The sequence below is a fragment of the Bos taurus genome, chromosome 6, assembly GCF_002263795.3.
Source record: "Bos taurus isolate L1 Dominette 01449 registration number 42190680 breed Hereford chromosome 6, ARS-UCD2.0, whole genome shotgun sequence".
Lineage (NCBI taxonomy): Eukaryota > Metazoa > Chordata > Mammalia > Artiodactyla > Bovidae > Bos > Bos taurus.
The window spans coordinates 89,952,646-89,976,919 of NC_037333.1; the positions used below are offsets into that span (position 1 = coordinate 89,952,646).

The 24,274-nt window shown below is 43.2% G+C and overlaps 1 protein-coding gene across 1 annotated transcript in view; it reads left to right on the plus strand.

Moving 5' to 3' along the window:
* The window catches only part of PARM1 (prostate androgen-regulated mucin-like protein 1), a 125,824-nt gene extending 104,899 nt beyond the window's left edge, over positions 1-20,925 (plus strand). Inside the window, exons 3-4 of the mRNA NM_001075771.2 lie at positions 3,875-3,953; positions 20,660-20,925. Coding sequence (NP_001069239.1) covers positions 3,875-3,953; positions 20,660-20,744 — 164 coding nt within the window. The 3' untranslated portion in view covers positions 20,745-20,925. The remainder of the gene's footprint in view (positions 1-3,874; positions 3,954-20,659) is intronic.
* Positions 20,926-24,274: the final 3,349 nt, after the last annotated feature.

Below are 24,274 nucleotides of genomic sequence, written 5' to 3' on the forward strand. Positions count from 1 at the left end.
TATTAATCATTAAACAGGCAAACCCCAGGAAATTGTCCTGGGTTCAAATGTTAGCTTAATGATTTGCCAGCTTGTAAAATCTGAATCAAGTTCTTAAATCTCTCTGAGCCTTGACTGCTCATCTATCAAATGGGACTCCTTCTCCTCACCTCATAAAGAGAATTAAATGAGACGTGAGCTGTAAGTTTCGCGGCCCAGCGCCAGACCTAAGTAACCACTGCAAGTATAGAATAGATTATTCTTTAGCCTGTTCTGGTTTTTTATCCTGTGTTGTTACAAAAGTGGGGGAAATACGAAACCCCTCTGAGAAGCCTCAGCCTTCACAGAGCTTCTTCTGCTCCATCACACCCTCCTCGTTTTTTTCTCCACCTGCCCCTCCACCTCAAAAGAAAAGTAGCAAGTGAAGGGAAAGTCCAGCTTACTTTAACCAGAACTCAGGGGGAAATGGCATTTGTTTTCGCAAGGAGGAAATCCAGCCTTTTCAGATACTATATACAGTTGGGCTCATTTTGGCTCAGCAACCCCATCAGATGCTCAGACTGCTACGTCCTGGGGTGTGGAACTTCCCAGGAGGGGCTTCTCAGCAGCTTCTGATGGCGGCAGCTGCCATGGAGGTGAGAGCAAGCTCAGGACATGAGACGTCCTAGGACCAGGGCCTGATGAAAGCCTTCCAGTTCCAGAAGACCCTTGCCCCCCCTAGGTGGCACCCTCTGAGACAAGCTGGGTGGCAGAATAGTTAATAAAGTGGCCCAAATATATAAGTGTAGTCCATTTTACCTCACATGTTTCGTTCTCCTTTTGGGCAGTAAGAACCCTCAGAAATGCCCTTTTGTTCAGCTGCCCTCAAGGGCTCATGAGGGGACATCACCTGCTGATTCCAGCTTTGGTTACGTGGGCTGTCCTTTATGACCAAGAAGGGTGGCCTTCAAGAGCCTTATTTGAAGACTTGTCTACACCAAGAGCCAGATAGCCACCAGTCAGAGAAGTGAGTCATTCTACCACTTGCTGTATTAAAAAAAAAAATAGCAACATGAGTTGGGGAACTGCTGGTTTTTTTTTAAGGTTTAGTATTTTATTTTAAATGACAAATTCAGTTTCAATTTCTATTATGACAAATACAATAAATATAATTCACATTAACCAAAGCTTTGTGGAATCTCCATTAAGTTTTTTTTTTTTTAATTAATTTTTATTGGACTGTGGTTGCTTTACAATGTAGAGAACAAATATACGGATGCCAAGGAAGAAAGGGGGGCGGGGGGGATGAATTGGGAGACTGGGACTGACGTCTATGCACTATTGATACTATGTATAAAATAGACAACTAATGAGAACACCCTGTACAGCACAGGGAGCTCTGCTTCGTGCACTGTGGTGACCGGAATGGGAAGGAAGTCCAAATGGGAGGGTATCTACATTTATGTATGGCTGGTCCATTTTGCGGTACAGTGGGAACTGCCTGTTTTATCTTCAATAAGAGGTGGTATACAAAAAAATCCAGTAAATCGCAAAGTTGGAGAAGATCCAACAGCCTAGAGTGAGGGAAGAAACTTTGGGAAAGGTCAAACCTATGGTCTCCTATATTAATCATATCCTGGGGCAAGAAAGAAGGGTCTGACAGAGAAATCAACTATATTCTTTCTCTTCTCCCATTTTTTGAAAGGAGGAGATTAAATTCAAAGATCAGTTTTCAAAACTGCTCCTAATTGCGATCAGTGTATCTTTTTAAATCCTGAAATACCCCCATTATTTTATTGTGCAGTAATAATCCTCATTTCTCAAGCTCTTAAAACAGCTGTTAAGAGGTTTCAGTGAACTTTGAATTGTTCTAATTTCAGCACAGTTTGAAGACCAGGAAACTAAGTGCCACCTTTCAAAGTAGGAGTAGAGGTGTTCCATAAAGGGATCTGATCTTGAATTTTCTCTGCTTGATCCAGTCTGCATATTTGAGTGTTTGGTGCCATAATCATATTTTGATAGTAGTAAATGGGGAGTGAGAAATATATTGATAATTATGCCAGTCTGGCTCTAAACGACTCTAGTAGCAAAGAGATGGATGTGTGAGTGTTCAGGGTGTGGGAGCTCTGAAATGGTGCACGATGTCAGTCTGTGTAGACAGTCAAGGTCTGGTCTTGATCTCGATGTTAGCAATTCCTCCTTGGCCTTTTAGAAATTATAACCAGTGGGGGCATGGATGTCCACTGCAGCCTTCTTTCACCCAAACCTTGGGGGAGTTACTAAAGAGTTCACGGGTAGACTGATTTGTGCTTCTTAGCTCTGCTCTAATTCCTTCGGTGGAATGACTAATGAGAAGCACAATACACAAAAGCCATTCATAAGAGAGAGGGAAAAATATAAGAAGTGGCAAAATAATCTACAAATAGTATATCTCCAAAAATGTGGGGCAGATCCGTCACCTTGATGGATCCATAAAAGATGGGCACTGGTCCAGGAAGTCATGTCTGGATAGGGCTTTAGCTTGGTACACGTGGGTACATGCAGTTGTGTCCAGCTCTTTGCGACCCTATGGACTGTAGCCCACCAGGCTTCTCTGTCCGTGGAATTCTCCAGGCAAGAATACTGGAGTGGGTTGCCATGCCCTCCTCCAGGGGATCTTCCTGACCCAGGGATCGAACCCACGTCTCTCACATCTCCTGCATTGGCAGGCGGGCTCTTTACCACTAGCACCAGCTTGGTGCATAGGGCATCTCATTTAATTTTCTTAAAATTATGCAGACAAGTAGAACAGCTCTTCTTTCTGTATATAAAGGTGTATATAGCAGGTGAGCAGTGTATGAGTCGACAGGGTTAATAGCCCACATTCAGACAGCTAATAATGACCGAACCACACTTGAATCTACATCTTCTAGATCTGAAGCTCCTCCCAGTATGTTTTAAGAGTCCCATTCATTTGTTCAAGTAGAAAATAATTTCTCAGTGGCCTGAAATAGTAAATGGGGCCCCTAATAACAATTTTAGTCACTTTTAACAAAAAGTCACTTTAACTAAGAGACAAGAGCCCAATTGATTCTTGCATTTCTGAGGTGAAATAAATCTGAAATATATACATTATTAGTCACCAGCTCACACAAAAAGCTGCTGTGCTCCAAAGTAGTCATCTGTGGAAGCAATGTGGTTATTCTCATAAGGTTACATGCTCAAAGGGTTTTGTTTTGCTTGGTTTTTTTAAGTTGCCCTAATAGTTGCCTTTGGAGCCAGATTCTAAACTACACAATAAAACATTCATGTTACTTTATAACTGTACCTGGTTATTTCTACAAACAAAAAATAGTGTTACCTAACAGACTTGACCTTATTTTATATATCAAACTTGACTTTATCCTCTATAAAATCAGATTTACCAAGAATGAAAGCTGTGGGGTTTTTTTTAATGCTTTGATTTGATGGCGTCATTAAAAGTAGCACATTTCCTACCAAGATGACCCTTTTGAACTGGACACTGAGATAGCTGTGTGGTTCTGGTTTATTAAAACATCAATTGCATCATCTTGTCATGATCTTTGATTAAGCATCCTAGCTCTTCCAATATCTTGTGAGTGCTAGAAAGACAAGCTAAAATGTACTAAAGAAGAAAATGGGACTTCAGGAGATTTTAAATCCACTTTGCCTGCAAACAGCAGCAGCAGTGGCAACAGATTGGTGGTATTCTTAAAAAGATAATCAAATATTACTGTGGCCTGTTTTCTGAACTCCAGGTCACCCAGAAGGTCTTAATAAATAGTGGCCATTTACTCAACTTAGCCTAACCTGAGAAGTGTTTTGATAACAGAATGCATCCCCTGGGGTTTGTTGCAGAACCATCTGAAATGAGCACCCTTCCTTCACCTTCTTGCTGTGCTTTGCTCTTTCCCAGGCAGCATCGCCGCCATCACGGTGACGGTCATTGCTGTGGTGTTACTGGTGTTTGGAGTTGCAGCGTATCTGAAGATCAGGTAAGACACACCTTCTTCTTCATAAAGAATGGAATTCCAATTTGTCAGGCTTCAGGCTGAGTGCTGTTTTGCTGAGTACTTGTTTCTTGATAAGTGTCTTAGCTCTCAGAAATCTTGGCAGGGAAGTGAAAATGGCCAGCGGCTTGCACCCTGGACAGGAATAGATGGGACGGTATCTGAAAGCTGGCAAAGCAGAAGAAATCAGCAAATATACAGCATGATGATGTAATGGAAGGAGAATGAACCCAGAGTCAGGAGACTGGGGTCTTGGTCCTCTGCCCTTAAATCACATCATCACCCTGAGAAAGTCACCTGCCTCCTAAACCCACCTTGTCTTACCTGTGAAATGGGAGAGAAGTAGGGTGGGGGGGCTTGATGGTTCCTAAAAATCGATGCTCTGAACACTGCTGTGGAGGTGTGTATCCAGCCTAGAAGGAGGTTCTCACTGCTTCTAAATCAAAATGTTGAAAATACAAGGATGGTATAGTGTTTCCTATAAAACTGGTTTTTTTTTTTTCCCCCCTGAGATTTTATTCTTATATTTTGGGTTTTAAAGTAGCCTGTCTCTTATGAAAAGAGTCACTCAGTGGTAAAGAATCTGCCTGCCAAAGCAGGAGACATGGCTTTGATCCCCAGTCCGAGAAGATCCCCTGGAGAAGGAAATGGAAACCCACTCCAGTATTCTTGCCTAGGAAATCCCATGGACTCTGAGGAGCCTGGTAGGCTACAGTCCATAGGGTCACAAAGAGTAGGACAGACATAGCAACTAAATAACAACAAAAACCAAGGAGAAAGTTGTAGTACTCTGTGAGTCTCCCACTTTTGTTGTCTGTAGGAGTGTTAAGTCATGTCCGACTCTTTGCGACCCCATGGACTGTAGCCTGCCAGGCTCCTCTGTCCATGGGACTCTCCAGGCAAGAATACTGGAGAGAATTGCATTTTCTCTTCGAGGGGATCTTCCCGATCCAGGGATCAAACCCACATCTCTTATGCCTCCTACATTGGCAGGCAGGTTCTTTACCACTAGCACCACCTAGGAAGCCCCTTTTGTTGTCTAGCACTCTGTAAAATTTCAAAGTCTCAAAGACCACATTCTTCACATTGAGTGTCCTGCCAGCTGTTAAATGCCGAAAGGCATGCAGCACTCTGCTTCACCGGTCTGTGCAGTGCCTATAACAGGAACAGGAGGACACGTGCCACTGCGATGAGCACAGCTGGTCCCTGACCCCCAGCACATTATCCTCCCAGCAGCCGGGGCCCGGTTAGAATCAGGTCAGAATCAGGTCAGAATCTCCTCTGACCTGTCATTCCCTCCCTCAGACGCCCCCAGTGGCCTCCCCCTCACCCCTAGAATTCAATTGACTCTTCAGCTTGTCCTGGGTTTCTTCATGGACCCACCCTGCCCATCCTTCTTGCTCATCACACATTTCTCTCCCTGCTAACCAGTGAGCTGCAGTCACTCTGGCTTTCTATCCAGGTTTTAGGACGCGCTAGGTTCCTTGTCTCTCCAGGTCCTTGGTTCTTGTGTATGTGTGTGTGTGTGTGAGAGAGAGAGAGAGAGAGACTGGCTGTTTTATTGGAGTATAATCGCTTTACAATTTTGTGTTACTTTTTTCTCTGAGGCAACATGAATTAGCTATTGTTCTTCAGTCTCTAAGTCATATCCAACTCTTTGCGACCCCATGGTCTGCAGCATGCCAGGCAGCCCTGCCCATCACCAGCTCCTGGAGCTTACTCAAACTCATGTCCATTGAGTCAGTGATGCCATCCAACCATCTCATCCTCTGTCATCCCCTTCTCCTCCAGCCTTCAGTCTTTCCCAGCATCAGGGTCTTTTCCGGTGAGTCAGCTCTTCGCATAAGGTGGCCAAAGTATTGGAGCTTAGGCTTCAGCATCAGTCCTTCCAGTGATATTCAGGGTTAACTTCCTTTAAGATTGACTGATTTGATCTCCTTTCAGTCCAAGGGACTCTCAAGAGTCTTCTCCAGCTCCAGTCCGAAAGTATCAATTCTTAGGTGTTCAGCCTGTGTATACATAGGCCTCCCTCTGGAGCCTCTCTCTCACCCCACTGCCATCCCACCCTTCTAGGTCATCACAGAGCACTGGGCTGAGCTCCTTGTGTTACATAGCAGCTTTCCAGCGGTTATCTCTTTTTACACACGACAGTGTATATATATGTCAGTGCTACTTTCTCAGTTCGTCCCATCCTCTCCTTCCCTGCCTGTGCCCGCGTGTCCATTCTTCTCATCTCCGTCTAGTCCTGCCCGGCAAATAGGTTCATCAGTAGCATTTGTCTGGTTGGACCCTCTCCCTGAAATGATTTTCTTCTAGTTCTTCCTCACACACGGCTTTCAAGTGGCATCGTCTAGGAGAAGTTCCTCCTCTTGGTTTGATGTCCTTGTTATTTCTTCTCCTAGTGTCTCAATTAATTTCATCCTGGCGATAATCACCATCTGTGATTTCATTTGTTTTTTTATATATTTATTCGTGGGTCTATTGTCAAAACTGTAAGCTGCGTGAGGATCCTGACTTCATCTGTGAGCATTTTGCTGGCACAAAGAAGATGCTTCATACACTGAGTAAATGAACAACCAAATGTAAGAATATGCAAGCACGCAGGCACGGTGGTGCACACAGGTGTGCTCCTGTTTTTTGTTTTTGTTTTTTCATCACTGCTGTGCTTCTTTCTCAAGGGGCACGTCTGGTTCCCCACACGGAGCTCATATGTTTAGTGTCTCATCTCTAACCACACCTCCCCTCTGCTGCCTCCCAGCTCTTCCAGTCACCCTAGCCCAGCGCCCACTGGGGAGCCCTCCCCTCCACTCCCCTTTTATCTCCCTCTATCTTTTGTTCTACACATGAACCAAATCAATCTAATGATGGTGTCAAGTATCAGAGTGCCTTGTAATATCACCTTATCTCAGGTACAATGAACAGGAAAGAAACATTTCAAAGAGAAACTGGAATTAAAGTGTCAGCATTATCTGTGTCTAAAGCCTTTATGAAAGGTTTCGGGGTCTTCAGAATTTTTTTAAAATTATCTTTCTGTTCATTAAGTCTATATTTCCTTGAGCATCAAACAGTTTTATGAATTATATCTTACTCAGTGTTACTCTTTTCCGTCTGGCTTAATTACTAGTTTATCACCGTAGAAACACTGCATTTTAATTACAAGTTATATTGGCTTTTATGAACCTTTCTGGGTACCTTATTCCCACTTTGTAACAGAGCTTCTCTTTGTGTTTGGGAGATTCAGGGTGGGATTCAAAAAAAGGAACTTACAGAGAAACTTTGGAGTCATTTTGGAATCACCAATGGTGAGTTGCAAAGGGCTCTGTCACCAAAAGAAACACCCACACAGACTGTGGTACGAAATAGAAACACTTCCCTCTCTCCACACAAAAATAATGTTGGAATAACCTCAGGGCTGTTGTTCTTGACCCCAGGCAAGAATTCAAGTTCACCACCTGAAGCGTCCCACTGACCACAGGCAGGCAGACTAAAACAGTGACTAAGAATTGAGATTCTACTGGGGATCAGGGGGATGTCAGTTTCTGTCCCAGCCCTCGAATTTTCTAGCAGGTTCTATTAATACCATCACTGTATCATGTAACAGAGATTCACTAACTGTGACGTCCCTCCTCTTTAAGATGATGTGGCGGTTTAGTCACTAAGTCGTATCTGACTCTTGGGACCCCATGGACTGTAGCCTGCCAGGCTCCTCTGTTCGTGGGATTCTCTAGGCAAGAATACTGGAGTGGGTAGCTGTTCCCTTCCCCAGGGGATCTTCCCAACCCAGGGATCAAACCTGGGTCTCCTGCATTGCAGGTGGATTCTTTACCAACTGAGCCACCAGGGAAGCCCCTTTAAGATGAGGACAGTAGCTTTAACTATTTGATAGCATCATTTGGAGGCAGATGGACGCTGCTTCCCAAGTACATAGTTCTGCCACCACCACCACCATCTCTGTCGTCATCATCAAAGTTACTGGAAGGAACCCCAGTAGGATGGTTGCTGCGTAGACAGTTACTGAGCGTTAGCCATGTGCCAGGCACTCTTTTAAACCCTGGGGTGTCATATCAGTGATAAGACACAGTTCTGCCATCTCAGAACTTAATGCGTTTGGAAAAGTTAGCAGGCCATTAAAATTGGTTCTAATGAGTGCTGATTAACATTGTATAACATTTTATTTTAAAAATTTAAGATATATTTTTTTCTCCACGCTTTCTCCACATAATAAATTCAGTGAATGACTGAAATGAGCTAGTCGTTGTTTCTCTTCCCCATAGTGTAGATCCTCCTCTTAATGTAGAAAGGCCCCCAGTGGTGTGAGTATAAGATTGCTCATTATTTTTGGCACTACAAACTTAAGGATGGATAAAGTGATCAGACCCCTGTTTGGAAACCCCCTAAGGAAAACCCCTTTCTGCTGCTATGTTAATTATTTTGGAAAATTGATAACATAAGGAAGTTAATAGCACTCATAAATCTTCAGGTTGTGCTAAAACCCCTTCAAGTGTCACTCTGCCAGATTCTTGGAAAGCCCCACTAATCATTACGAGGCTTCCCAGGTGGCATTAGTGGTAAAGAACCTGCCTGTCAATGCAGGAGACAGAGGGTCGATCACTGGGACAGGAAAACCCCTGGAGGAGGAAATGGCAACCCACTCCAGTATTCTTGTCTGGAGAATCCCACAGATAGAGGAGCCTGGTGGGCCACTGTCCATAGGGTCACAAAGGGTTGGACACAACTGAAGCAACTTAGCACACGCACTAATCATTCATCAAAAATACATTTGGCTCCGTTGTCAAATGTGCATACATGCATGTGTGTGTTTACGCGTACCTAAGATTAAGTTTGGCCTTGGCTGGAAGTTTCTTCCATTCCTATTGTCCCAGATTTCTGAGAACAGTAAGATGACAAGAAGTATGTTGTCTGTGGTTTTTCAGCTCACTTAGCCAGAGCAGCAGGTGACTGAAATCACAGCCCTTGGGGGAGCCATTAGCGTCTGGCCTGGGCTATAGCCTGGCCCAGCTAATTTCCGGGCCAATGCAGAAGAAGAGTCTATTTGAAAGGGCAGCCTCATCACCAGAAAAAGGGCCTCTTCCTCCTGGAGAGCTCTGCGAACCAGTGGCTTGAGAGTTTCACCTCTTAGCCAAATTCTAACTCCCTCTGAAGATGTTGAGAAAACTGATCAGCCATCCGTTTTCACACTCCGCTCTTTAGGGATCCATGACCCCTAGTTTTGTCTCATTATCTCCTGTCTGAAGGACCTCATCTCTCCGTAACCTAAGCCATGTTTAGATTCAGCTAATAAAAATGAACAGTCCAGAACCTTCCAACTCTCTTTACTACTATCCGCCCATGCATTGTAGCCGGCAGGAGTATGGAGTGGAAGGAGGAACATGGGCTTTGCAATCAGGTTCGATCCTGACCCTTCTACTTACTATTTAGGTGGCCTTGGGCAAATTATAATCTCCCTGATCCTTCATTTCTTCACCTGAAAACATAGAGCTGGTAACACCTATCTTTCAAGGTTGTCTTGTAGAGGAAATGGAGGAATGAATGTAGGCAACCTGGAAAGACTGTATTACATGGTGGTTAAGAACACGGACTCCAAGGCAAGTTTACTAATCACTCTGTGCTCAGTTTCTTCCCTTATGAAAGCGGACTAGAACACGAATACCTAACTCAGGCTTGTTATGAGGATTAAATTGTGATACAGACAAACATCCAGGTCCCAGGGTTGAAGTGAGGGCCATGGTAGGCTCAATACTGTCATCATTGTAATCGTCATCACGTGCTTCCTGCTTAGTCGCTAAGTAAAATGGTAGCCACCAACTGCCCCATTCTCTAGGCATCAGGGATCCAAAGGAGAGCAGAGAGGAGAGGAGGAGGAAGATGGCACAGCAGCTCAGTTTTCTAATCACATGTTGATGTGACGACTTTCATGTCCCATCCTGGCAATTTCAGTGGGGCTTTGTCTACATGCCTGTGGAGTGGCATCCTCGTGCTGCATTAATAGAAACTCTCCCTGCGAAGTCTTTATTTCAGGGCTTGTTTGCAACTTTAAAAGAAAGCAAAAGCCCTGCCTGCCTCTAGCAGAAGGGTGTCTTTAATTAATGATGATTGAAGAATGAGGTAAGTCGGTTTTGTTTTTGTTTAAATTGGCTTAAAACTGTTCAGCCACGGGATAATCTCCTGGGCAGGAGACCGTATCTGTCACAGTACTGCGGATGCTGCTGTAATTAGGTGTGCTGGTAACCCAGACAGACAACACGGGCTGTTCCCGTCACAAAAATAACTGTGATCTTGATTTGTAGACACAACAGGACCCTGGCTTCTAAGACATCTGGTTAGAAGTAACCTGTTTTACTTTAAGTCTTCTGGTGATGACATTTTCTACAAACTGGATTCCTCCTGGCTGTTATTAGGTTTAAAAAGCAGGCCCACAAGGAGCCAATCATGATGTCTAAGATCTTCTGGGGTTTGTTTGCTACACACTGGTCTTTTCAGACCAGCTTTTGGCATTCTGTAGGTCTAGTTGACTTGATTCTCTAACTCAGTGGTTCTCAAATTTCAACGTGCATGAGAGCCAATGGGCAAGCTTATTGAAAACACAGTTTCCTGGGTCTCAGCCCCTTAGGTTCCGCCTGTGTGTCAGGGTGGGGCCCGTACACTGGCAGCTCTCAACAGTTCACGGGTGATGCCAAAGCTGCTGGTCCAAGGACCAGACTTTAAGTAACCCTACTCTACTTTCACCTCCCGACACTCTGAAGACACTGGGCTCTAAAGTTTCCCAGGTATAATCTTCTATTGTTTCATGCCTCTGTTTTTATGAACATGCTGATCTCTGACTAGAGGTGTTTGGTTCACTTTTTTTTTTAATTCAAGCGTAATTGCTTTACAATGTTGTGTTAGTTTCTGCTGTACAACTATCAGCTATATGTATACATATATCCCCTCTCTCTTGGACACCCACCCCCACCTCTCTGGTCATCACAGAGCATGGAGCAGAGATCCCTGCACTTTAAAGCAGCTTCCCACCAGCTGTCTATTTGGCACATGGTAGTGTATATATGGTTGTCTGAGGAGGCCTTACAAATAGTTGTGAAAAGAAAAGAAGCGAAAGGCAAAGGAGAAAAGGAAAGATATACCCATTTGAATGCAGAGTTCCAAAGAATAGCAAGGAGAGATAAGAAAGCCTTCCTCAGTGATCAGTGCAAAGAAATAGAGGAAAACAATAGAATGGGGAAGACTAGAGATCTCTTCAAGAAAATTAGAGATATCAAGGGAACATTTCATGCAAAGATGGGCACAATAAAGGACAGAAATGGTATGGACTTAACAGAAGCAGAAGATATTCAGAAGACGTGGCAAGAATACACAGAAGAACTATACAAAAAAGATCTTCATGACCCAGATAATCACAATGGTGTGATCACTCACCTAGAGCCAGACATTCTGGAATGCAGAGTCAAGTGGGCCCTAGGAAACATCACTATGAACAAAGCTAGTGGACGTGATAGAATTCCAGTTGAGCTATTTCAAATGATGATGCTATGAAAGTGCTGCACTCAATATACCAGCAAATTTGGAAAACTCAGCAGTGGCCACAGGACTGGAAAAGGCCAGTTTTCATTTCAATCCCAAAGAAAGGCAATGCCAAAGAATGCTCAAACTATTGCATAATTGCACTCATCTCACACACTAGCAAAGTAATGCTCAAAATTCTCCAAGCTAGTCTTCAGCAGTATGTGAACCATGAACTTCCAGATGTTCAAGCTGGGTTAAGAAAAGGTAGAGGAACCAGAGATCAAATTGCCAACATCTATCGGATCATCAAAAAAGCAAGAGAGTTCCAGAAAAACATCTACTTTTGCTTTATTGACTATGCCAAAGTGTTTGACTGTGTGGATCACAATAAACTGTGGAAAATTCTAAAAGAGATGGGAATACCAGACCACCTGACCTGCCTCCTGAGAAATCTGTATGCAGGTCAGGAAGCAACAGTTAGAACTGGACATGGAACAACGGACTGGTTCCAAATTGGGAAAGGAGTATGTCAATGCTGTATATTGTCACCCTGCTTATTTAACTTATATGCAGAGTACATCATGAGAAAGGTTGGGCTGAATGAAGCACGAGCTGGAATCAGGATTGCCAGGAGAAATATCAATAACCTCAGATATGCAGATGACACCACCCTTATGGCAGAAAGTGAAGAGGAATTAAAAAGCCTCTTGATGAAAGTGAAAAAGGAGAGTGAAAAAGTTGGCTTGAAACTCAACATTCAGAAAACTAAGATCATGGCATCTGGTCCCATCACTTCATGGCAAATAGATGGGAAACAATGCAAACAGTGACAGACTATTTTCGGGGGGTAGGGGGCTCCAAAATCACTGCAGATGGTGGCTGCTGCCATGAAATTAGAAGGTGCTTGCCCCTTGGAAGGAAAGCTATGACCAACCTAGATAGCATATTAAAAAGCAGAGATGTTACTTTGCCAACAAAGGTCCATCTGATCAAGGCTATGGTCTTTCCAGTAGTCATGTATGGATGTGAGAGTTGGACTATAAAGAAAGCTGAGTGCCTAAGAATTGATGCTTTTGAACTGTGATGTTGGAGAAGACTCTTGAGAGTCCCTTGGACTGCAAGGAGATCCAACCAGTCCATCCTAAAAGAAATCAGTCCTGAATGTTCATTGGAAAGACTAATGTTGAAGCTGAAACTCCAATAATTTGGCCACCTAATGTGAAGAGCTGACTCATTTGAAAAGGCCCTGATTCTTGGAAATATTGAAAGCAGGAGGAGAAGGGGATGACAGAGGATGAGATGGCTGGATGGCATCACCGACTCAATGGACATGAGTTTGAGTAAACTCCGGGAGTTGATGGTGGACAGAGAGGCCTGGCATGCTGCAGTCCATGGGGTCACAATGAGTTGGACATGACTGAGTGGCTGAACTGAGTATTTGGACCTTTGTTGGCAAAGTAATGTCTCTGTGTTTTGAAATGCTGTCTAGGTTTGTCATAGCTTTCCTTCCAAGGAGCAAATATCATTTAATTTCATGCCTGCAGGCTCCACAGTGATTTTGGAGCCCAATAAAGTAAAATCTGCCACTGTTTCCACTTTTTCCCCATCTATTTGCCATGAAGTGATGGGACAGGATGCTATGATCTTAGTTTTTTTAATGTTGAGTTTCAAGCCAAGTTTTTTACTCTCCTCTTTCACTTTCATCAAGAGGCTGTTTAGTTCCTCTTCACTTTCTACCATTAGAGTGGTATCATCTGCTCATCTGAGGTTGTTGATATTTATCCCAGCAGTCTTTATTCCAACTTGTAAGTCATCCAGGCTGGCATTTTGCATTATGTACTCTGCATAGAAGTTAAATAAAAGGGGTGACAATCTACAGCCTTGTCGTACTCCTTCCTCAATTTTGAATCAGTCAGTTGTTCTATGTCCAGTTCTAACTGTTGCTTCTTGACCCACATACAGGTTTCCAGGAAACAGTAAAGTGGTCTGGTATTCCCATCTCTTTAAGAATTTTCTACAGTTTGCTGCAATCCACATAGTCAAAAGCTTTAGCATAGTCAATAAAGAAGTAGATGTTTTTCTGGAATTCCCTTACTTTCTCAATGACCCTGTGAATGTTGGCAATTTGATCTCTGGTTACTCTGCCTTTTCTAAATCCAGCTTGTATATCTGGAAGTTCTCAGTTCACATACTGCTGAAGCCTACCTAGAAGGATTTTAAGCAAAACCTTGCTAGCATGTGAAATGAGCACAATTGCACAGTAGTTTGAACATTCTTTGGCATTGCCCTTCTATGGGATTAGAATGAAAACTGACCTTTTCCAGTCCTGTGTCAACTACTGAGTTTTCCAAATTTGCTGACATATTGAGTGCAGCAGTTTAACTGCATCATCTTTAGGATTTTAAATAGCTCAGCTGAAGTTCCATCAACTCCACTAGCTTTGTTCCTAGTTATGCTTCCTAAGGCCCACTTCCTAAGGTCCAGAATGTCTGGCTTTAGGTGAATGATCACATTATCATGATTTTGCAGGTCATTAAGATCTTTTTTGTGCAGTTATTCTGTGTATACTTGCCACCTGTACTTAATTTCTTCTGCTTCTGTTAGGTCCATACTATTTCTATCCAATAAAGGATCTTTGCATGAAATGCTCCCTTGATCTCTCCAATTTTCTTGAAGAGATCTCTTTCCCATTCTGTTGTTTTCCTCTATTTCTTTGCATTGTTCATTTCAGAAGACTTTCTTGCCTCTCCTTGCTATATTCTGGAACTGAACTCTGCAATTCAGTTTTGTATATTTTTCCCTTTCTTCCTTGCTCTTTACTTCTCTTCTTTCCTCAGCTATTTGCAAGCCTCCTCAGACAACGACTTTGCTTTCTTGCATTTCTTTTTCTTTGGGATGGCTTTGGTGACTGCCTCCTGTACAATGTTATGACCATCTGTCCATGGTTCTTCAGGCACTCAGTGTATCAGATGTAATCCCTTAAATCTGTTCATCACCTCCATTGTATAATCATAAGGATTTGATTTAGGTCATACTTGAATGGCCTAGCGGTTTTTCCTCCTTTCTTCAATTTAAGTCTGAATTTTACAAGAAGGAGCTCATGGTCTGAGCCAGTTTTGTGTAGCAAAACAGTGTGGCAGTCAGCTCCCAGCCTTGTTTCTGCTGACTGTATAGAGCTTCTCTACCTTCAGCTACAAATATAATTAATCTGATTTCTGTATTGACCATTTGGTGATGTCTATGTGTAGAGCCTTAGCTTATGTTTTTGGAAGAGAGTGTTTTCTATGCCCAGCATGTTATCTTGATGAATCTCTGTTAGCCTTTGCCCTGCTTCATTTTGTACTATAAGGCCAAACTTTCCTGTTTCTCCAGGTATCTCTTGACTTCCCACTTTTGCATTCCAATCCCTTATGATGAAAAGGACTTCATTTTTGGTGTTAGTTCCAGAAGGTTTTGTAGGTCTTCATAGAACTGGTCAACTTCAGCTTCTTCAGCATCCGTGGTTGGGACAAAGACTTGGATTATTGTGATGTTGAATGGTTTGCCTTGGAAAGGAACCAAGATCATTCTATCATTTTTGAGATTGCACCCAAGTACTGCATTTTGGACTCTTTTGTTAACCATGAGAGTTACTTCATTTCTTCTAAGGGAGGCTCCCATTGGAATATAAGCTCCCTTAGGACAGGAATTTCTGTCTCTTAGTTCACTAGAATAGCCTGGAATAAGGCCCCAGAATAAGGCCTGATCAATGGTAACTTTTCAATGAATAAGTGAAAGAAGCCAGGCAGGGAAATGAGAATCGAAAGGAAAAAAAAAAAAAAAGCCACAGACATAAACAAAGGAGACAGTGACAGCTACACAAAACTGGCTTTGATAATGGATGATGTGAGTCTAAAGCTTAATGGCTAATGACTAATGAGCTGCAAGTTCAGTTATGTTTTCCCAGCACTAAGCCATATCTTATTCATATTTATAACTCTGCTTTTTCGCATGTAATAAGCCCCAATGATTGAATGGCAAGATACACTTAACTAGGGACAAGAGGACCTTAGGAGGAATAGTAATAAGCAAAGTTGTAGACTTTTTGGAGACCTGGAGCTGACCCTTATAAAGGAGAATGTGTTTTCTAAAATATGTTTGTCTCGACAAAGAATAAAGGTAAACACCTCATTCATTTTCAAAGACCATTGAGTTCCATTAAGTATTGATGCTATAGCTACCTTAAAATAGGTATGTTTTCACAGTTGTGGGAAAGGCTTCAAACCACAAACATCACCACTACATTTAGCAGCTATCACCAAGAAAGCATCACTGACCAATTGGGGCGAGGGGAGAAGGAGTGGGGACTGCTGCTTTGTTAGAGCAAAGCCACTTGAGAAGAAAGCAATGAGGCCAGAGCTTCACATAAATCGTATCCCATTTTGTCCCCTTGGGTTCTGTTTTTAGCTAACTAAACCATCTGATACAGTAGAACAACAGCGACAAGAAGCATAGTGTCATTGATTTACAGGGGCTGTGAGCTCATGCTGAATGCTTTTAAACCATGTCATTGCATAGGAGAAATTCTAATTTTCTTTCCTCTTCCAATCTTTAAGGGCAAAACTGTGGCTTTGGCCCTCTGTGTTCCTTTTTTTTTTTTTTGGAGTATAATTGCTTTACAATGTTGTATTGATTTCTGTTGCACAACAAAGTGAATCAGCTATATGTATACATACATCCCCTTCCTCTTGAGCCTCCCTCTCACCCCCCCCCCCATCCTATCCCTCTAAGTCATCACAGAGCACTGAGCTGAGCTCCCTATGCTATACAGCAGCTTCCCACTAACTTTCTGCTTTACACACGATAGTGTATATGTCAATTCTACTGTCTCAGTTTGATACCCCCTCTCCTCCCCACGCCCTCCCCCACCACAAGTCTCTATGTCTGCATCTGCTAAAGTCTCTATTCCTGCCCTGCTAAAATATGTTCATCAGTACCATTTTTCTAGATTCCATATATGTGGGAATTGCCACAGGCCATACTAATCCCAGTAGTAAACAATCCCCCTCAAGGCAGGAGACACAGGATATGTGGGTTCGATCTCTGGGTCAGGAAGATTCTCTGGAGGAGGAAATGGCAACCCACTCTAGTATTCTTGCCAGGAAAATTCCATGGACAGAAGAGCCTGGTAGGCTACAGTCCACGGGGTCGCAGAGTTGGATGCGACTAAGTGACTGGGCATATACTAATCCCTGCTGGTATTGACCAAGGAAACTGTGTGTTTTCTCTGTGTCCTGTTTATATGCTACACTGGATCTAAGCAGTGATCATTAAGTATTTATAAAAGTATCATTGTGTTAAGAGCAACAGATCAGACATTCAGAAAATTAGAAGCGAAGTAAGTCATAATCTGCCCCCCGGGGAGGTTTACCATCTAAGGGAGCCAATGCACAGCAAATGGAAACCTTAGCTGTGCTGGCTGCCTGCCGGTCTTTATGAAGCAATGGAGTAAACAAAACTGCCTTGACCTGACGATGATGTCATTCATACAGAGGGCTCTTCAGATTGAAATTAGATCAGCCGCCTTGCAGTACAGAGCCAACTGACCTTAATTTTAGTAGCAGCCCTCCCATGACATCATAGAAACAGCCTTTCAGATCCCTGGAGCTAAGCCCCATCTTCCTAATCTTGAGAGTGGCAGCTTTTTCACCACTTCAGACTCCACAAATGTTAATCTGGAAAAGTCCCCCATTTCCATCTAAAATATGTCATGATTTAAGACCTGGAGAGCTAGTTGAAAGTGATCATTAATGATTCTCTACTTATCTCACAGACATGTACACACACACAAACACACACACAAAACGATGTGTTTGTCTTCCTCTTTCTGCAGCATTACAGAATTTACCCAAACCTGGCTTGAATTCCAGCTCACCCAATTCTTCTTGTTTAGGCTCATAATAAAGCATGCCCTTTGGGTTCGGTGGGGCTTCTCTGGCGGCTCAGATGGTAAAGTGTCTGCAATGCAGGAGACCTGGGTTTGATCCATGGGTCAAGAAGATGCCCTAGAGAAGGGCATAGATACCCACTCCAGTATTCTTGCCTGGAGAGTCCTATGGACAGAGGAACCTGACAGGCTACAATCCATGGGGTCGCAAGAGTCAGACACGACTGAGCAACTACACTACTACAGGTTCAGTTCATTCCCAAGTCCATTTTATCTCTGTCTCTTACATTGCTTTCCTCATTTTTGTTCAACTCACAGTTCATTCAAATGAGAAGACAAAGAAAAATGAAAGCTCCATCTTTTTCCATTATTTTACTAGTGTATGTGTGTGTGTGTGTGTAGTAGTAGACATCTCTTACAACACAAGAGGTTCAAGTATAGCTCTGATCAATAGTCTTGCCTGCAATAACCACAAACAATAAGACCTGATGCCCAGAAGATTTTTTAATATTCTAACCCAACTCCAGTGTGGTAATAATTTTGTTTAATTATAGTATAAGGAGCTGGTTTTATAACCATGCCTGGGGCATAGTTTCAGGAGTTCCTGGTGAAAGTGAAGAAGGTTCAATTTTCACTCAGTAAACTTTTTTATTCTTTGCAGATCTACCATGAGTTCCTATATGTTTCATTATAATAAAAGTTGAAAAGCAATGTTGGCCAACATTTATTGTGCTTTTACTATGTGCCACGTCTTTTATATGCATTACCTCATTTAATCCACCCAAAAATTCTAATGCAATTGTTTTTTGGTTTCTCCATTTTATAGATGAAGAAATATGGGGTTAAAAATATAGTCTAGGATGTACATCTATAGGTCCAACTGATATTTTATGAGAATAAAATTATATGATAGATATAAAGATGCTGTGAGAAGTTAAATTACCATGCAAAGGTGAGGCAGGAGAATTCTATCAATAAGAGAATGTGTTTAAAGGGTACTTGTTGGCCAGGCTTGCCACAGTAAATCATGCTGAAATTTAGGCCCAGCGCCAATCTTATAAGGGCTTCCCCGGTGACTCAGTGATAAAGAATCCACCTGCCAATGTAGGAGATGCAGGCTGAATCCCAGGGTCAGGAAGATCCCCTGGAGGAGGAAATGGCAACCCACTCCAGTATTCTTGCCTGGGAAATCTCATTGACAGAGGAGTCAGGTGGGCAGGCTGCTGTCCTTGAAAGCACAACGAGTCAGGATGCACCAGTCTTGTAATCCCTATGTTTTTACTTATTCATTCCATAGCTTCCATTTCTCAACCATCCAGTTAAAGGCTCTGATTGGAATTGGTGGTGTTAAGTGTGGATGGAGTGTTCAACACTAACCTCCCCTATTCCTGCCAGGCAATAGGTTAGCGGTGTGTTATTTGTGACCTCTTTCCTTCTCACACCCCAGAGACGAGCGTGCACCTTTAGGGAAAACAAAGTACACTGAGGAAGTTTTCAGGTCTATAGACTGGGTCCACTGAGCCAGCCTTCAGGACAGGAACCAGAATCTTCAAAGCTAAGAGATGACGCCAACACATCGTCTGGTTCTTTTCAAGATCATCTCTTCTCAAATACCGACAGATATAAGTACGTTTAGAAGAGTGACAGCAATTATTTTAGCAACAGAGAGAAGTATAAAACAAGTGCTTTTTGTGCCTCTGGGGCTGTATTTTCATTTTGTTTAATTTTCATATTTAGGTGAGAAAGAAATTAGGGGGGTATGTTTGTACTATATATATAGCATTCCTGATTTCCAGCGGCAAGGTGTAAAAATTCACAAGCTAGCCTGAATCTCAGAGGCACCAGAGTCTCATTTTGTAATATTCTCTCAGTCCTGCCAGTAGTTTTAGTCTTAAAATGCCATAATCCTTTCCGGGAAGCTCCCATCTTTTGAACAGATTGAATTTTCAGGATTTTTTTTTTTTTCCAATCACTGTTTCTTCCATAAACATTTATGGAGAACTTACTATTTATTGAGGATTTACTCTTCTAGGTGCTGGAATTAGAGTTAAGAACAAATAAATCAGGCAAACAATCCATACATGAAGTCTAATTAGAAGAGAGAGGCAATAATAGTGTAAATAAGTAAATTATATGGTATGTTAGAAGGTGATGATACTATGAGTAAAATTAAGCAGGGAGTCCTGTGGGATGGGAGTTGCAAGTTTAAATAGATTTTCTAAGGAAGGCTGCCTTGAGAAGGTAACATTTGTGCAGACTTGAAGGAAATGAAAAGAACTGTGTGGAAATCTGGAGGAAAAATGTTCCAAGATGAGGGGACAGTAAGTGCAAAGGCCCTGAAGCAGCTGTGTCAGGCATGAGCAGAAAGAGCAAGAGGTGCTGGCATAACAGCTGATGTGCTTGGAGAGGTAATAACAGGAGCCAGACCCTGTAGGGCTTTGCAAACTATCGTGGTGACTTTCGCTTTTACTCTGTGTGGAATGAGGGGCTGCTCAATGGTTTTAAATGGAAGAATGATAACAATCTGATTTCAGTGTCTTTTAGAAACAATAATTGTGGAACAGGTTCCCGGAATGACCCACCAGACCCTGATAAGTGCATATTGCCATTGAACTCAGGTGCTAATCAAACTCTAAGAAACAGAGCTCAGAGCACTGGGTTCAGATCCCAGAGGTAGGCGCTCAACTCATGGGTGTGTCCGTTAACATCTCTGGGCCCTATTTTCCTCATTGAAGAAGTAAGGATAAGCAATACTGGACCATGGCTTTATTTTGAGGCTCACATGACCATGGAACATAGAAAAACTCTGTAGATGATGATAAAACATGATATGAAGTTCAGCGGGGTGGTGAGAGTATCAGTGGGTCTGGTTCTGTCATTATCATTTCAGGGAAAATGAAGTCCAGAACCTAAGCCAAAATGCCAGGAATGCAACCTTTGCTTTCCCCTTACTTCTTATTAAGTAGCCTTGGAAATGGAGCCTCTTCCTTCTCCAGCAGCAGAGGTCAATGAGAGAGAAAAGGGCCCAGCAGATCTCAATAGAAGGTGCCAGTAGGGCTCCCAGTGGACCAGTCATAACTTACAGGGAGTTTGCAGACTGAGGCCTCCCTGCTTGATGGATCTGCTGCCAAGAGTTTGTCCTGTGAAGAATCACATCTTCCCTTCCCCTTCAGGCCCCAGGGCACGGGGCTGTCCGCAACATGGGCAACTTCAAATAACCACAGCCTCTTCTCCTTCCCACCAGGCATTCCTCCTACGGAAGGCTCTTGGACGACCACGACTACGGGTCCTGGGGAAACTACAACAACCCTCTGTATGATGACTCCTAACAAAAGAATGTGGCCGGGATGAGGAATAACTGTCTTTATTTATCAGTGCTTATCCAGTAGAATTAATAACAAGTACCTGAGGCGCCTTGAGCGACAATCCTGTTTTGTTGGTTTGGTTGTTTTGTTTTCTTCCTCCCTCTCCTCTGGCTGCTACAACTTCTCCTTTCTGGTACCAAAAAAACAAAAAACAATTATTTAAAAGTGAGTGGAGTCTGATATGCAGCGGACATGGGCCAACCCCGAGCCATCCAGGCTGGACGCCACGGTGGTGACGTCTGTACCTAGCGGGGGTCCCACCAAGAGAAGAACCAGGAAGAGGGATGAATCAAGTGTGTCGTCAGGGGTTACTTTTAGGGGAACTTTCTGTGTGTGGTATTTCTTAAACTTTTCTTTATGAAATTACATTAAATCTTGATGAGGGGAAAGGCCATGAGTGCTGGGAGGAGTTCACCCTACAGGTAAGGAAGCAGGGGTTTCTCAGATTCCTTTTTAATCTTGGTTTATCTGGTTGTGTCTGATCGGATACCTGCTTGGCTCTGCAAGCTGGAGGCCAGCTTCTTAGCTGCCGAATTAGGGAGAGAGGAAACAAGAAAGGTGCCCTGGAGGGGACCAGCCAGCCGAGTACTACTACAGAGTAGCAAACTGCTGTCCTATCTCAGCGTGCCAGCGCCCCCGGCCACCCCTCCAGGCCATCTGTATCTGCTAAGGATGCCCGGTTATCTAGCCATCCGCAGCTGGGACCCCAGCCCACAAGCTTTCAGTGGAGTTGCGGTTCCACAGGAGAAGGCTGTGCAATGAGTTTAGTTGTAGGAGAGAAAGGGAGAGGCGTGTGGAGTGAGTGTAGAGTCGGGTGGGGTGAGGGGGGCATGGAGGAGGGTGGGAGGAAAGTTGGGGCAACATGCATTGAATACCTCATTAAGGAAGGTAGGATCAGCCCCCAGTGACCGTCAGAGGCATCCGCTGCATGGAGGAACCTGTAGAATCCTTGCTTTCTACCCACAAAGCAACTGGTTCACTGCCTTACTGTCTGTTGGATAATGGCTATGAACTTTTTTTTTTTAATTTTTTAAAGGCTCTAGTTTTTCTTCAATTAGTCAGTAAGCCTTTTCCATAGGAAATAGACACCGTGATTAATCCATTTATTTTTCCCAAATGCTTACCTTGCTAATTCTGCCATTTAATAAATGAACACCCCTGGGTATACAGTTTTAAAATCCTGTGTCACAAATTTTGAGAAAGAACTGATTGTCTTTGCGGTCATCCATTTCCAGCCGTATTCTCAACAGCAGGTAATTTCATCCCACTGCCCCACTGGGAACATTTGAAAATACCTGGTATAACTTCTGCGTGTCACCCCCTAAGGGGTGCTCCCAGTGGGTAGAGGCCATGGATGTGCTCACCATCCCACAATGTAGAAGATAGCCCACCCCAACTGAGAGTTATCCGGCCGCAAATGTCAATAGTGCCAAGTGTGAGAAACCCTAATTTATTGCAATGCCCATTGTGACAAAACAAGACATTCAGGTTAGTGATAGTTTTTACTTTTAACTAAATGAAATGATTCGTTAAATTTTTATCTGAAAAGTATTTAGTTTGTTGGCGTTGTATTTAAAGTATTTAGTTTGATGAGTTGTTTTTGCGCATGATTGCCTTTTTATTTCTCTGTGTTTTCTAGATAGCCTTATTTCACAGCTCTAACCCTGTCCTCCTGAAACACCCGGTAATAGCAACTGGCATCTTATGTCTGATTTCATGGAGTACAAAATACACATTTAAGTTCTATTTCAAAATGTGTTCTCTTGTCCGACGCTATCGTACAGAACATAAAACTGCATTTTTTATTTCTAAACTCGGACCTGCTGCCATGACTCTGTTTAGTTTCCAGAAACTTGACCTTGGACTCATCCTGTCACTTGCTGTGACCCAACGAAGTCCTGGCATGAAAACGGCCACTGCCGGGCAGTTCTAAACCTCTCTGGTATCAGAAACATTAGAGCTGTGCTACTTTCTGCAGCCTGCCAACCCCCGGCTCTGAAAGAAATCAATCCTAAACTCCTAGGTACCAAAGGAGAGTGAGCAACCCCCAGAAGTATTTTACAACAGGAGGAGGGAATGAGAAGTAGGCTTCCAGGAATTCTCATATCTCTGATTATGAAAATTTTTAAAAAGTGGACTTTCTCAGGAAGGTGGCCAGGAGTGACCAAGCATGCCCCCTTTTAGCAGTGCTTGGCCTGAATAACTGTCCCTCTTTCCTACCCACAGCCTTCCCCCCGTAGGCTTTTGGTTTGGCAAAGGACACTTCAACAAAAACAAAGGACATTCCATATATTTTCTTTTCACTCGGACACAGATACGTTGACAAAATGTCTATGAAGCCCCTTTGGAGAGGTGGTCTTCTGGATGTTGCTTGAGTCAAAAACACTGGGTGAGAGGGACCGGCCTCTTCCCAGGGAATCCTGACCAGTTACAAATCACTGGGTCGGCAAGCAGCTTTCCTCACCAAGGCTGCTGTTGTACAAGAGCCTTTGATACGTTGCTTGCTCTAATGAACTTCTGGATCTTTATGATAAAGAGAGGGCTCTGGGCCTGCAGCACATGCATTCGGCAAGGTGACAGCTTCCCCTAAACACTCGAGAACTCCTTGTTATGTTAGTAGAAAATACCTATGGCTTGAATATTTTGTCAAGTGCATTTTTCTGTTTTTAAGTTGGCCAACAATGTTAATAACTGCATTCAACACACACACACACAAAACATATGCCAATAAGCGACGTCCTTTATCTCAGGGAGCGAGTCTGTTCAAGGTCTACACAAGGGAATTGACTCCAATGGGTCTACAACAACCACACACCATCCAGGCACTGGACTAGTCAGAAAGTGTTAGAGAGAATGTCACTCACACTAGAAGCCCCTTCTAGAATGTAGGTTACAAACGCTGACAGAATGGGCTTCAACCTTGATTTCCTGGGGCCCCGATGAAGGCTCCGGCCCTCCCTGGACGTCTGTGTCTTCATTTCTTAGGCAGGCGTGATGTTGTCCTATGGACCTCACTCCATGCTACCTCACAAATCTGTTGTGAGGATTAATGAAGTTATGTCTACAGTGGTTTTAGTTTCTGGAGAAAAATATTTTATAGACATTTTAAGTATTATGTAGATGTATAAGTGATCTTGGTTTCTTGTTTGGTGTGTTGTTTTACTTAAATGTATTAAATGACACCTGTCTAGTAGCTACAGACAGACAGCTGTTAGAGCTCTGAGCTGTGCCCCAATGCCACTGCCTGACTGCCTGGGACCGCAAAGGGTGGTTTCCATCCCTGAATGAAAGGATGGCCCAGGACGCAGGTCTCACAGACTGTTGAGTTAGGGTAACACGTGTGGATGTCTGAGCGCTAACAGCCGTGGACCTGGCCTTTACCAGCGCAAAGTCTTCTGAGTTCTTTGTGGAGTTGATTTGGGTTTACCATCATCTGTTTGCCCTTTGTCTTGCTTGCAGGGGTGCATGGTTCAATCCTTCGCATCTGGGAAATG